The sequence below is a fragment of the Barbus barbus genome, assembly GCF_936440315.1.
Source record: "Barbus barbus genome assembly, chromosome: 31".
Lineage (NCBI taxonomy): Eukaryota > Metazoa > Chordata > Actinopteri > Cypriniformes > Cyprinidae > Barbus > Barbus barbus.
In genome coordinates, this window is record NC_136759.1 from 27,458,948 (window position 1) to 27,473,820 (window position 14,873).

The 14,873-nt window shown below is 36.2% G+C and overlaps 1 protein-coding gene across 2 annotated transcripts in view; it reads left to right on the plus strand.

Annotated features, from left to right (window-relative positions):
* The window catches only part of LOC306850982 (uncharacterized protein), a 145,375-nt gene that overhangs the window by 116,437 nt on the left and 14,065 nt on the right, over positions 1-14,873 (plus strand). For both annotated transcript variants that reach the window (XM_079386975.1, XM_079386974.1), the window contains exon 7: positions 3,661-3,717. In XM_079386975.1, coding sequence (XP_079243101.1) covers positions 3,661-3,717 — 57 coding nt within the window. The remainder of the gene's footprint in view (positions 1-3,660; positions 3,718-14,873) is intronic.

The window sequence follows — 14,873 nt, forward strand, 5'->3', positions numbered from 1 at the left end:
CCACATTTGGCGGGTTGGCGAGTGTTAGTTTCAAACCCTCGTTACTTGTAATATTTGATGAGGCTAAAAGGTGAGTGGTGTTTCTAGATCAGTATTTCATCATTTCACACTTTTCTTTTTGCTTTCCTTCCATCACAGCACTATGATGTTGTGATTCAAGTGTGTTTGTATCGTTTACTCCACGATCCGTTCAGCATCCTTCCTTTGAATGCAAACTTCGCCAAACAAACCTGCGCAAATCAACAGCATTGCACCCCGCAGCAGCTCATCCGTCCTGCTTTAGCGCGGCTTCAGTTCGACACTCCCGGACGGATTTCACTTGAATTCAATATCCTATCTCACATGTCTGCTTAATGTAATTTCGGGAGCCGGTAACCTCTTTCAGTCGGCGGTGTTATATCAATGAATTGCTTCTGTCTAAAGAGGGACCGAAAGCAGGTGAAGCAGAGCGGCTTCTGCGTGTGGCTCTATGGTTGCGGATAAACCCGATAAAGCTGCAGCGCTTTATTCAATCTAAATCGCGGGCCCCTCTGAGCCCCCGTGTTCAACGCACCAGCACGCCATCAATCACTGATAATGGGCCCCGGCCATTTCTCTCCCATGTTTGCCTTATTGCATCGGATTCTAACGAGCCATGGCTGCTAATCAGCCCACTGCATGAAGGAGGCGGATGGATTTGTTTCTGTGTGATCATTTCAATGAAACATAGTCCTGCATGCCTACATGACTCTAGGGGCCCCGAGCTGCAATTACACATATAATCACAATTGAATTTCAGCTGAGGCTCCATTATCCATCCTGCCAACCAAACTGGAATTAAGTGCAGATGAAGTGAAAGTCTTTAGCTTTCTGCTGCGGATAGCGGCGCGTTATCTAACGCTGGGAAGAAGCATCATCAGCTTCGGCTCCTAATGTACTGAGTAATGTACAGATGGATGGCAAAGGAAAATCCGGGGATCTGTTAAAAGCCGTTCACTCAAAGAATGATAACTGTGATGATAACTATATTAGCATCCACACCAGCGAATGATAATGCTCTGTTTATTGTAAGCACTCACTGAAGTTATGTCGTCTGCAGCTTTAAATGCATAAGCTCTTACAGAAGTTTACAGAATTGCATCAGTATTCTGCCAAAATGAAAGCTTGAGGGTTTTAACATTTGAAAATGATGTAAATATTGCTAACTTGTAGAGTAAAATGAAATTATTATGTATAATTATGAAATATTCATAATTTTTTCAACTGCAGTTTGCAACAGTAATATTGTTATACCTTCATTTTTATAATTACAGTTAAAACTTAAAATAATTTTAAAGACTGCAATAGTGGTCGACCGATATGGGTTTTTTGACAGCCAATGCCGATATTTTGGAAAGCAGGTTGGCTGATGGCCAATATAAAGCCGATATCATTTTATTTATAATTAATATTTAAGAAACTTGACATAATTTGAAAATGGATTAAAAAATAAATGTGTAAAATAAACATACTTATACTTTAGATTACAAAGTTTTTTCACAAATAAATAAATATTTAATAAATATAATTTAAAAGGATTAAACACTGTAGCCAACTGGGCACTCAGTATTCTGGGATGTTTGTGTGCATTGGGAATCTTTTTTTTTTTTTTTATAAATCCAGTGTAACACTCATTTTACATACAGCACACAGTGAAAATGACATGAATATGACAGTGGGCAAATGCATAAAGTGCAGCATTATTTGAAATCACAAGTTTAAAGTTTGTCGATCGTAAAGCATCTCCAGTAAAGCTGAACTCTCCTCCTGTCCGCATTCAGTTCACACGGACCGACCGTCACTCACACGCGATCATACAGGATACAAATGCACTATCCGTATTAGACAGAACTGTTAACGATGACTGCAAACTAGAGGGAGAATGTGAGCACTATGTCAAAATAAAATAAAAGTCTGCCGCACTGTCAAAATAAACGTCCTGCCTCGAACGCATCGGCCAAACAGAAAAACTTATCGGGCAATGCCGATATTTAAAAAATGCCAAATATCGGCCGATATATCGGTCGACCCCTGCTTTGCAAGTTGGTTTTAGCAGCACCAATATCAGATGTTAAAATCACCACATATAACAAAATAATTGCATTATAATTTTTTGGGCAAGTTGTGTACAGCCTTGTATATAAATAATTGTAAAAATGAAAACAAAGTAAAGCATTTACTGAAAAAAAAATATATATATATTTTAGCTGCATGTCTCGTGATCATTAACCAACATCGTGAAGATATGAAATGCTGTTACATTATGGAAATATTAACACAGAGTGAATATTTAGTGTGGGCACTAAATATTAAAGTGCCTGAGAGGGAAGGGTCACTGCAAATCAATACAACGTTGTTCTGGTTCACCTTTTTCTGCAATAAAACATTTCTGTTCTTATATCAATGGTTTGTTCCTATACGAGATGATAATGCACCCATCCACAGAGCACGAGGGGTTACTGAATGGTTAGATGAGTATGAAAATGATGTGGAAGGAAGATTTTGGGCCAAAGTGTTAGACAGCATTATCCATCACCCTCATCAAAACATCAACTGAAGCTGATTTGATGGTGAGTGGTGGCCCAACACTGCATGTTGGCATTTGCTTAAAATTTTTACCCAGTTGTATCTTTAATAAGTCACCCTGACTGCAATACCATCACAGGAGTATTATTGGAAAATTCACACACAGAGCAAAGTGCTCAATCAGATGAGCTTGTGCTCAAGTGAGTGTTATTTCCATTCACTGTCTGTTTGTACTGGCGTGTAGAGGCATACCACACCAGTGAAAAGGTCATTTACTGCTTTTGTTTGAGCAGAGACACAAACTGAGCTTGAAGAAGAGTAAAATATGCCTGCTGAAAAGACTTGTGGAGCTCTATTGTGAAAGAGAGCATTTTAATGTGTACTGAGTTCATTTGAAGTGATTTGTTAAAATTGTTGTTATTATTTCTCATGAAATTGGTAGACAGAAACAGAGGGTTGTTAGATTTTAGCCTGCTGACCACATCATGCCTTTTTCTAATGTCCCCTCAAACAAACCGCACTCAAACGATCACATTATCCACTTGAATCTGGACTAAACAAGGCAAACTGTACAATTGGCTGGTCTTAATGACTGTGATTACCCTCCCCTCTCCTTTCACTTGAAAGTTGAAACTCATAGAAGGTAATGTTATGAGGGACTCAATTTTGCATGACTCCTCTCATCAGCGAGTGAAACAGCAATAAAGGCAAATTGCTCCTGGGAGACACGAACGCTTTAGAATAAATTACGTGCGGGAACAGAGGTGTAATTAATTTACAGGCTGTATTGATAGTCCCCCTTCACTGCTCACTATATGTCTTCATCTCGGCTAACGTCTTCATTATTTGGAGGGCAGGAGAGAAGCGAGTCAACAGACTAAATGAATTGCCATAAGACTTGTACACAAACTGTTTCCACCGCGTAAGGATTTCTCTCAGGCTTTTAATTAGCATGCTGAAAAATTATTTGATAAGTATGTGCTTAAGATGTGCAAATAGGGAGAAGTGTACATATGCAGAGAGACATTAAAGCATAAAAGACTTCTTAATCGTATATTAAATGGGCTGTTTATAACTTATTACTAATATTGCATTGTGCTTTTTTTCTTATTACAGCTAAAACCGATGACGTACTGAAAGCAAAGGAGAGTATGAAAGAAGAAAAGACGGAAGGTGAGCCTAACTTTAAGATTTTTAACCTGCAGCTAACAGAAGAAAAGTATGGAAGCCTGTTTCCACCAAGGAATCATTTTTATTTATTTATTTTTATGTTTTTCCTTGTAATTCTGAAAAAAGTTCTGAATTTTCTGTTGACAATTCTGACTTTATGCAATTTTGACTCTATATCCCGCAATTCTGAGAAAACAAGTCAGAATTTTTAGATATAAATTATTTTTATTGCTGGGTGGGGGGGGGGGGGGGTAAATAGTTTGAACTGTTAGCTAAAAAGTCACAAATGGCCATTTTTACATGTTTATCCTGTGGAGAAAACAAGCTTCCATAATAAAATGATACAGAATAATATAAGGCAATTATTTATAGCATTAGCTCTTTTTATTCATTCATAATTTATTTCTCATTGTGTATAAGTATGGTCATATTTACCATTGTCTGTGGGCAAAACTCCAGTAAATCACAAATTTCACATGAGGCCAAAAGATTTCCCTACACAGATTTCACAAAAGGCCCAATGTCTATTGTTAATAATGCAAATAAAATTTTGCCAGACAGCAATAAATGTGAACACATCTGCAAATCATATGCAAATCAGTATATTAGAATGATTTCTGAAGATCATGTGACACTGAAAACTGGAGTAATGATGCTGAAAATACAGCTTTGATCACAGAAATCAATTACGGTTTAACACATTCACATAGAAAACAGTGATTTTAATTGTAATAATATTTCACAATATTATTGCTTTTACTATATTTTAATCAAATTGATGCAACTTTGGTGAGCAGAAGAGACATAATAGAATCCTTTAAAAATCATAATGTTTCCAGACTTTTGATAAGTACAGCATATGTTCCATACATTAATTATTGGAATGTTCTTGATTTTCCTTTTTTTTCTTTTTTACACTTTGCAGCTGACAATTTGTTTTAAACAAATTTTAAAAGCAGTTTTGGTTTGTAAATGGGCCTTATGTTTGTGACTGCCATATTCCCTTGACGTTCCCCATTTAACATTTGACATGCGCTGCTCATGAAGCAATTAAGTCAAATTAATGAGGACATTTCTGCATGATATTGGCATTCACTCTGAAAATGTGTTGATCTTGAGTGATAATTATACACAAAGGTGTGTTGTTAAGGTTGCTCACATGGCCTCTCACCTTCAATTCGTTAGAATTTGAAAATCATCATATAATTTCAGCTCATCTCCAGCATTATTCCCTCATTCTCTCGTGGATCTAGACTCCAGCACTGGCAAACCACTCACGCGTCGCTCCAGGCTCCAGTTCATGCTGTAATCTCACCCTTTGGAGTCAATTGAATTCTCCTCCTCCTGCAACACTTCTATTGCTCTCTTAAACTCTTCCTGTTTTATGAAGTAACACATTCTTAACACCATCTCACCAATGTTCATAAATAGTCACAATTACAGATTTTTGAAAGTGTTTCTTGCTGATCTAGAAGTGACACGGTGAAAGCAGGTTTTGGTCCGGCTTTAATCTCCACTCGCTCATCTGACCACCGTTCTTCATGATGAACCGGCTCTGCTCACACATCCCTCACAAAACTATCCAGCTGAAGTGTGGAAATGAACAAAATAAGAAGAAAACACAGTACATACTGCTGGACAGCTGAGATTTGTGACTATATTATATGAGCAGCACCCTATAAATCAATGCTCACTCTCATCATTTTACTGAGGATTTCACACAGCATACTTCCTAATGGATCCATCTACCTTTTAAAATCAAGCCACAAAAAAAGATTTTTAGTTGGGCTGTGAAGGTATTGGGCTGATATGCTAATTAATGAATTAATAGCAAATTAATCACACATCAGTTTGGGCTGAGAAATTACCCCTGAAAGATAAAGTCATTATTGTTTTAAGTGAGAAAAGCACTGAATAGGCAAATAGTACAAACAAGTAGCTTTAGAAAGAAATATTTGGATTCAACAAAATATTTATTACACATAAACTTTTAAGGCTACAATGTGGCCATAAAATAGTTTTCAGAAGCTGCATTTGAAGTGGTATTTACGTGTATTTACACAGACAGTTTACAGACACCATGAATGCATTATTTATTTTAAAAGCAGTTTTAAACTAAACTGCCAGTAGGTGGTGGTAACTGTCTTAATATGAGTTGTTGAATCATTCATTAAACCAATTTATTCCAACAGCTGATTCATTCAGAAACAAAGAAAGTGACTCTTTATGAATGAGTCACTGAATCATTGACTCACTTGATTCGTTAAAAAATGTTGATTCATTCAGTAACGAAACACCGCTGTTTGTTGTTTGGAGTCGCACACCAGTTCTACTTTGGCGCAAAAACAGACTATTTAACTGTTGTATAAATTCAATATCACATTAGCAATCATGCAGATTTTGGGGAAAAACAACACTGTTGCTTGTGTGATAGTGTTAAACTATATCATATGATAGAAATATAAGACAAAAACTCATACAGGGGCATGTTTTTCCTCATATCTTGAATTGTAGGCCATATAACAGCGTTCTCATAGGCTACATCACAGGTCTGATGGATCATGTTCAACAGCAATGCAATGCAATATAACGTGGCATACAGGTCAGGGGGTGTGTTAAATGTTAACAACTTTAACAATTATTATTTTTCCATAGTTAATCACACTGAATTAACAGGTTAAATTGACAGCCTTAATTTTTAATGACAACTGTCTTTTGTTCAGTTTAATTATCTTATACAGTATTTTTTTTTCATATTCAAATCAGTGTTGAATATCTTTCAGTCCGTCACTGCCTTGCACTTCAGTCTATAACTGTTTTCTCTGGCGTAGACCTGCATTCTGTCCGTATTCATGCAGATCATATATTTTAATGAGCCGTTTAACCCGTATCATTAGAGCAGCTTGCTCTTTCACCATGGAAAAGCGGAAGACTTTTTCTTAATTATGCTGTGTCGTGCGGGTCACCTTTACAGGTGTGTACCTCTCTGTGTGTGACCGTATTAGAGAATGATACCACCATTAAACATTTAGATGGAATTTAACACCCCTACACACACACACACACACACACAGACTGCCCCCTGTATCCATTAATTTCTAATCTCAATATAACAAGCTGTGTTGTCATTCACAAGAGGTGTCTGCCGGAGTGCTGAACAAGCCCGTGTGTGCATGAGAGGAAATCAGACAGTCAATAGGACAGACGACGATCAATGACCAACAGAGAGCTGCCTTTAATCAGATATATTTGCTGAATTTGATTGAATCTCCTCTGTAAACTTAATCAGAGGCTTGATTTATTATGGAATGTCTGGTAAATGGTTTATAAATATGATAATTAATGCTTCATTAGTATTGTTTTAGGTGGAATTTGTGTGGAATTATTTGTTAATTTAGACTTTCCCATTTGCCAAGATTTAAATGCTGTGAATTTTGGGATATTGCATAAAAAGTTGTGTGCATAGTAAAAAAAGATACATAAAATATACATATTTAAGAAAAAAAACATTACCTTTAAATATTTCCCTCAGAGAAGAAAATATCAGAGCAATATTATTTCATAGCATTTCAAATGTTATTTCTATCCAGATTTGTTTTGAGCAGAGCTGTCTCATGCTTGGTGTGTTAGATATAGACGGGTAAATCTAGAGTAAGGTAATCTCTTTAGAAATCAGAATGATTTGACCTGTGAGCTCAACAGTAGTATCTCCTGAAAGACTGTTGTTAAATATTTAGCGCTCTCCCGTCATGAATACAAATGCTGTGTAAATGAGGGTCTACAGGCAGTTGACCCTGGGACTGGAGCCTGCTGAGAGGGGCTCACGTCGGCCTAAATGATTTAATTGTCATGACTTCAGCTCGTATTTAAAGGATCAGCTTTGAAATACGCCACCTGGTAAACGACGCTCTCCCCTGTCTCTTAGAGCTTTTCTACATGGCGCTTGAGAAGGACTTGGATTGTCCACAGGGGAAACTGGCTCTTTGTTGGTTTGACGCCATGCGGTATTTCTGTTATAATGCAGTTTGCTTGTATCATCATGAGCTGTTTACTTCATTCTGTGTTGCTTCAGGTGTTAATTCAGCTGCCTTCAAAAGATTGGAAGTGTCCTAGGTTTCAAAGTAGAGTTCTGGACAGTGTCAGCATCAGTCCTTATCTCTTGATCAATTCAACAAACTAACTTGAAATTGTAGATGTTTGGTTCAGCACACCTATAAAGTTTTACACATTGATTGTTTATTAAGGTTAGCGCATAACAGACCAACCTTTCAAGACTTAAATTGTCAAAACCTTCGTTCTGCTGTTTCGTTGCTGATTTCAATAGAATCAGTTGAGTCCATGATTCAATGACTCATTTGCCAGAACAACTCTGTTGAATGAATGACTCAGTGACTCACTTATTAAGACATCGAATGTGTCCAAAATCACATACTGTGAGCAGGTACTATATTTGGTATGAAACTTGTTTCGCAACCTCAAAGTACTTTCTATATAGTATGCAAATGGATAGCATGAGTGAAATTCATGCATACACTACATTCGCCATTTTGACATTGTCATGTAATCTACCAGCATCAGTTGCATTGCGTCTCTGCCATTCATAAACCCTCTGAGTGTCCAAATGGAAATAACGCCACTGAAGAAACACACAGTCTACAACACTGCATAGAGCTTTTTAAATGTTGGCTTTTTTATGTATTGTCACATTCTCTGTATTCAGTAGTTCAGTCAACGTTTGTCTGACGAAATGGAATTGTTTGCAATGTGCTGAAGAACCCAATCTCTTGAATGGCAGTATGAAGTATAGTGCCTGCTTACAGTACGAGTGCATTCACTCATCTAAAAAAAACTCATGTTCCTTCTGATTTCTATTTTCCTTTAAGGAACACTTACTAGTTATTAGTTTGCAAACCAGCTATTAGTTATTGCATGTTTATTGTGTACAAAATCTAAATGCAAAAATGCTATTCAGAGTCAGCCTGATAAACAAGATTGTGTTACTAGAAACCTCTAAAGGTCAAAGGTTAAAAAATGCATTTATTAAGGTGTATTTCTGACATCATCTCACAGGTGGAATTCATCAGCAAGCCCAATGTAACTGTAATATTTGGAGTAAAATGTGTCTGCATATCTTTCTCTCAGTCAAAGCAGCCATTCTCTATACTCCAGTGATTAGTTATGCCTGGCTTATAAGCAGTGAATTAGTATTGTAGACCCAGGGGAAATAAAATTGGCAGGAAATCAGAGTGAGAAGATTTAATTATCACGCAGAGACCTTTTCCGTCGACCGGCCCACTGAACCCAAAAAACCTAATCCGCCCGGACATCAGCCTCCTCCTTATAATTTGTTTCTCATGCAATCATATGCCAAGCAATTACTGTTTTATTGATTTTTTATCACTGCAAATTTAAAGTTGTTGTTTTTCAAAAAGCCTTAGTGACTGATCCCTTCCCGCTTCTCCCATGTGAGTTTAACGTAAAGAAAAAATGGCAAAAATGTCTGCAGTTGGAATATTTCTCCAAATGCACATGGAGCCTCACATCCAGCTCACAAACAACTCTGCATGTTTCAAGTCAAAGTTGGATTCTCTGCACTGGTCATTTAAATGATAGAAATCAGTTTTGTTTTTTTCCTTTCCATATTCTATTAAAAAATATGCACAGTTCATTAATTGATGCTTCTCTAAGCCCCACCCCTATATCACAGCCGCCCAATCATATATTAGAAACTCATTCTCAAATGAACATGTACAGCATCATTGAGAAGAACCTGCGTTGAAGTGCACCTAGATAAACAGTAGTACAATAGTAGACATGGTTCGCAAATTGAGTACTTGAGTGAAAGTACAGATGTAGCTACTATTTTTATTTATACATTTTTTTATAACCTTATGTAATAAAGGTAAAAAGTAATGATTGGCAAATTAATGTTTATTATTAATTCTAACCAGCACTAGTCAGATTAGTGAGCAGTAATGAGAAAGATTAGTGCAGGCATTTAATATGCATTGACCTGCAAATAACCAAACTTTTTATTTTGTTCCCAAAATGTATTATACACTATCAAAACATCAATATACTGAAATTATCAGTTACTGCAGTGCAAAAAGTGAAATAATATGCCTTATAGTATTTAAAAATAAGGACAATTTTCTGTAAATATGTGGCAACAAATAGTATATTTACAGATGTTGCATGGGGCAAAAAAAAAAGTTTAAATATTTTAAGGGGAACTCTATGCAAAAATATATTTTTTTTAAATTATTATTTTAAAAGTCTATAGCAGCAGGGAAGATACACGGCTATTAATTTGCGTTATTTTACCTACCCCATGAGTCACACAAACACAGACCCGTCCACATTCAAGCATTTCATTGTGCTCTTTACTTCACAAATAACTGGCAGTCATGATCTAAATATTATTGTCATTTACAATAAACAATACCAAACTTTGGCATTAGTAGCATTTAGCATGTTCAGTCCAGCTCTGGCAGTGTCCTGGCTCTTGGCTCATCTTGACCTGATCAATGAATCAGTGAGCTGCTGACTCAAGAACCGCTGCAATCGAATCAGTTTGATTCACCAATGAATCATTCGGTGCAAAAGAGTCAACAGGTTCATTGGAAAGAATCAGCTCATTCACGATCTCTTCAGTTCAAAATAATGAGGAATGATATGTTTTTATGAAATGTAGTAGAGTAAAAATGACAATATTATGCTTTGGAATGAAGCGAAGTAAAAAATCTCCCAGAATAAAAAACACATACTGTGCTTGAAAAATGTACTTGCACAACCGCATCTAGCCCATGTACAAATAATAACCATTCAGTTTGCATCTTTTTTTTTTTTTTTTTTGGACTGCTCATGCTTTTTTATTTCTATGAAGCTTGTCTGAGTAAAGGATTCATCTGCTTATTTTAATACGCAGTTAGACCGTTTGAAATGTGCTGATAGAGGTTTGGTAGCTCTATTAACAGCTGTTTGTGTGTATTGTGTTGAACATGTTCTCTTGGGAGGCTGGTGTTTTAGGGTATTGAGCATGAGGGTGGCCCAACCAAACACACACACACACACACACACACACAGTGTGGCCTCTCAGAGTGACTTTATTAAGCAGTGCTCATGAAGAGACCGTTAGATTGTCATATGCTGATATGTGAGAAGGTGTGTAGGCGTGTGTAATGTGAGAAAGTGTGTATGTGTTTATGTTGTGGGAAATCCTCGGGGTGGAGTGTTGAGCGTTGCATGTGTGTGGTTGGGTCATTTGCACCTCATCAAGTCGGGACTGGTGGTCTCAGACACACACCGGGAACAGAGCCTCACTGATTGGGTGTCTGACGGGTCACGCTGTGGTCGATCGGGCCACCAATTGTTAGAGCTCCATCAATCAATGAGACCAGAGACTACAGTTACACTCAGAAATTCTCTGATGTGCTCTTATTATTATACACAATATGTGTTGTTGCTTTATCTATTGCAGACTAACCTCTACTGTAAAAAAAATAAATAAAAAAAATGTATGGATTTACAACTGGGAACCATTCATTTGTGTGTAATAAGTAAAAAAAAAAAAAAAACTGATTAATGCGATTGATTTATTTGTTTGTTTGTTTTGTTTTTGTTGTTGTTTTGTTTTTTAAAGTAACTCTGCTAAAGTCTTCTCGCATGTTTTCTCACACATTTTTTTTTCTTTATTAAGTCCGGAAAGTAGTATGAGATTTTTGTGATGCTGACCGTATGTCAAGAGAATTGGTCCTCAAATGAAAAATATTGATATCACTTAACTAAATTTGAACTAAATTAACTAAGTTTAACTAAAATGTGTAGTATTTGTTGTGAAAATAAATGCACAAAACAAATGTTAATGTACAGATAAATGTGATTTTTTTTCACTTAAATTAGGTGAGTTAGGTGCTTTAAATCATCCAATTATAGTAGACATGTTCTGTAATGCTGTAAATGTAATTTAGTAGCCTTTCAATTAGGCTGTAATGTTGAATGTCTATAATTACAAACAATCAATAAATAAACAAACAAACCCATTAATAAAAAACTATCAGTGATGCTGGCCTTCATTCATACTTAGTAAAAATATGCCATAAACAAATACTTAAAGTACTGTTTTTATTATTTTCACATGAATGTGAAAATATATGTATGTTTACATTTTTTATAATGTTATGTGCAAGTATTATCACTAAATTACAGAAACCTGTGTGATTAATTAGTTTTTTCATAAAATTGATCAAATGCCCTAGTAATAACAGGAGCATCAACAGTCGCTATATGTTTTGTTCAAATCTCACAAACAATGAAGTCAGACTTTCTTATTTGGTCTCAATAAAGCGGAGTGCAGGGTTTTAAATACTCTGAGGTTATTTGCCCCAGACAGAGGTCACCGGGCACTGTTCTTAATTAGCCAAATGAGTCCGCCCGCATTGTGGCAGTGACCTTCTCTGCAGTCAATTACGTGAAAACCACCATCTGAGTTACACCACATCGCTGAGGAATAATGCTGATCACACATATCTGTGAATCTGATCTGTTTGTCTGACAGATAAGAATAAATGAGTTTTAGTCGTAAGGCTTCGGTCTCATGAATGGAGAGGCTCTTAGTCTGCGTTTAAGTCTGATTACATCATTTGTGTTTTAAAGGCTAACTCAATTACGTAATTAGTTGCTTGGGTGTTTCCTTAATTATAGAGATGTTTGACAGAGCCGCTGACCGGCAAAACCTGAGAAAGCTGTGCTTTCCACATTCCTGTATTCTCTTTCATCCTTCTGTTGATGTTACTGTGACGTTTGTGCTGTCTCTCTCACACACACACACACACACACACACGCAGTAAACAGAGCTTTGCTTTGTCATTACGGGTCTTATTTGTGTTACGGCTCAGCTCTGACATCATGGCGGGAACCTCGCAGATGATGTTTCCCATTGTGCATTTGTATTTGCATTGACAAGAACTGTAAATTATTTACACCGAAGAATGATTTTGTTATAAATCATGGTCTGTTTGAGCAGTGACTAATGTTAATGTACAGTATGCCACCATTGGCATTAGGAAACATCCATCTGTGATTGTTTTCCTGTGCAGTTGTACAGGTTTTTGCATAGTCCAGCTAGAATCACGTGATATGATATGGACTGATGCCACGCATTGCTTGTGTTGCGCTCATCTTGATCTTTTGAAGCATGCACACAGAACCAAAAGCAACTGTAGTCTGATTGACAAGTGCGTTTGATGTCTGTTAGTCTTACTTAAACTAGTGTTTACATGACATTTCAACTTGATAAATTATTGCATTAGTCTGCATAAAATCAAGCTTATAAAGTGCATGTAAACCAGTGCTTCTCAACCTTTGTGGGCCACAATGTTCACAACATTATTCAAAGGCACCGTGAATTTTCCAGTTGTTTGTGATTTACTGGAGAAGGATTTTTGCAAATAGATTTTACTCACATTTTCTACCCTTGAAAATATTTTAGAGCTTGACATAACTAGAGAAAATATTATAAATACACCCATGGATCAACAAGATTTTATTAGTTTACTTACAAATCTCATTGTTTATGTAGGTATTAGGTTGGATGTGTTGCAGTCTCGATCCTCTCTGGCAGTATTCAATAGTTAGTGTTAGGTACAGAACAAAATTTTAAATATTGAAAATAATATCCCAATCCAATGTGAAGGAGTGCATTTCTCATTCAAGCACACATCACCTGAAACACACTCGGTGACGGTCGGAGCAGGCGATGAGTGTTTGATTTCACCGTAACCATAAAGCTTCATGCGGCAGCAGTTTTTGAGCATGTAACGAGTCTTGACGTTTGCAGTCACTGCTGAGGATAAATATGAAGATCGCTGAAATTTTTTGTGTGTATTTTATGACTTTGTCAGTCACAGCGTGACTGAGAAAACACCTTATGTGTTCCAGGGCAATCAAAATAAATATTACTTTAAGTAATGGTTAGATGATTAGAGAAATTGTTTTAAAGTTTAGAACAACAAAATGTTGTCATTTCATATTAAGTAAATGAGTAAACTGTTTAATAAATGTGATTGAAAACATAATGCCATTGATTACAACTGAATACAATATAATCAAAACATTAATGCCATGATTCCAATCTTCATAAAGATGCATGCACATTTGTACATCTCTAAAGTCTTTGATGCATAAATCACCTTTTAGATGCAGTCAGTACATCATTATTGTACTTTTCAGTATCTGTGCAAATGCAACTGTTTTGCTTGAGATCATGAGATGAGATAATGTTGAGACATCACACTTTTAAAGTTAGGCTACCTCATATATCCAGGTTTTCCATGACAGTGGGAACCCTGAGAGAACAAAAGAGAGTTAATAAGACAAAAATAAGACATTTTCAGATTTGTGGACCAATTGCAAGCATGAGAGTGCAGCATTATGACAGTGACAGTTAATCAGCCAGTCACTGCACTGAAGACGACATGATAGACAGGCATGATCAAATCAACAGCGTAATGAGCCAATCATATGAGCTCTGAGCGTATGCCACTCATGCCACATTCAGAGAACAGCCCGTTCTGACACTGCTTTACATGCCATTCAATCATCACATATTGATCATAAATATTTATTTTTTACTTCTGTACTGTTATTCTCTGAGATTCATTGCATTATGCAGTGTTATATAGCAGTGGAGAACGGTTGATTACATGCTGCTCAGTACAGGAATGCAGCTTTACTAGAAACCTATCAAATACATTTTTCCCCCAAATTTGATTTGATTTTATTCTACTTTATTTTTTTAAATTATTAAATTAAATTTTTGTCAAATATAATCAAAAAGCATGTCTAATTAATTGGAATCATGAAACTCGTGCAGTTTATCAACACAATATTAAAAGTTTTAAAACTAACACATTATTAAAATTTTAGGCCCCTATTTATTCTCAAAATCCGTTTGATGTTTTCTCAAATTCTAAATTTCTAAATTCTGTTTTTGATTTATTCATCCAAAACTCCATGACATTCCGCATTATATCATTTTTTATGGCTGGATTCCACGATTTTAGGACCCTGGTTTACAAGGAATTGCTAAATGATTTGCTAGATAATGTCGATTTAATGTACTTTTTGTGTTAGGCATTAAACATCACATATATCTTTGG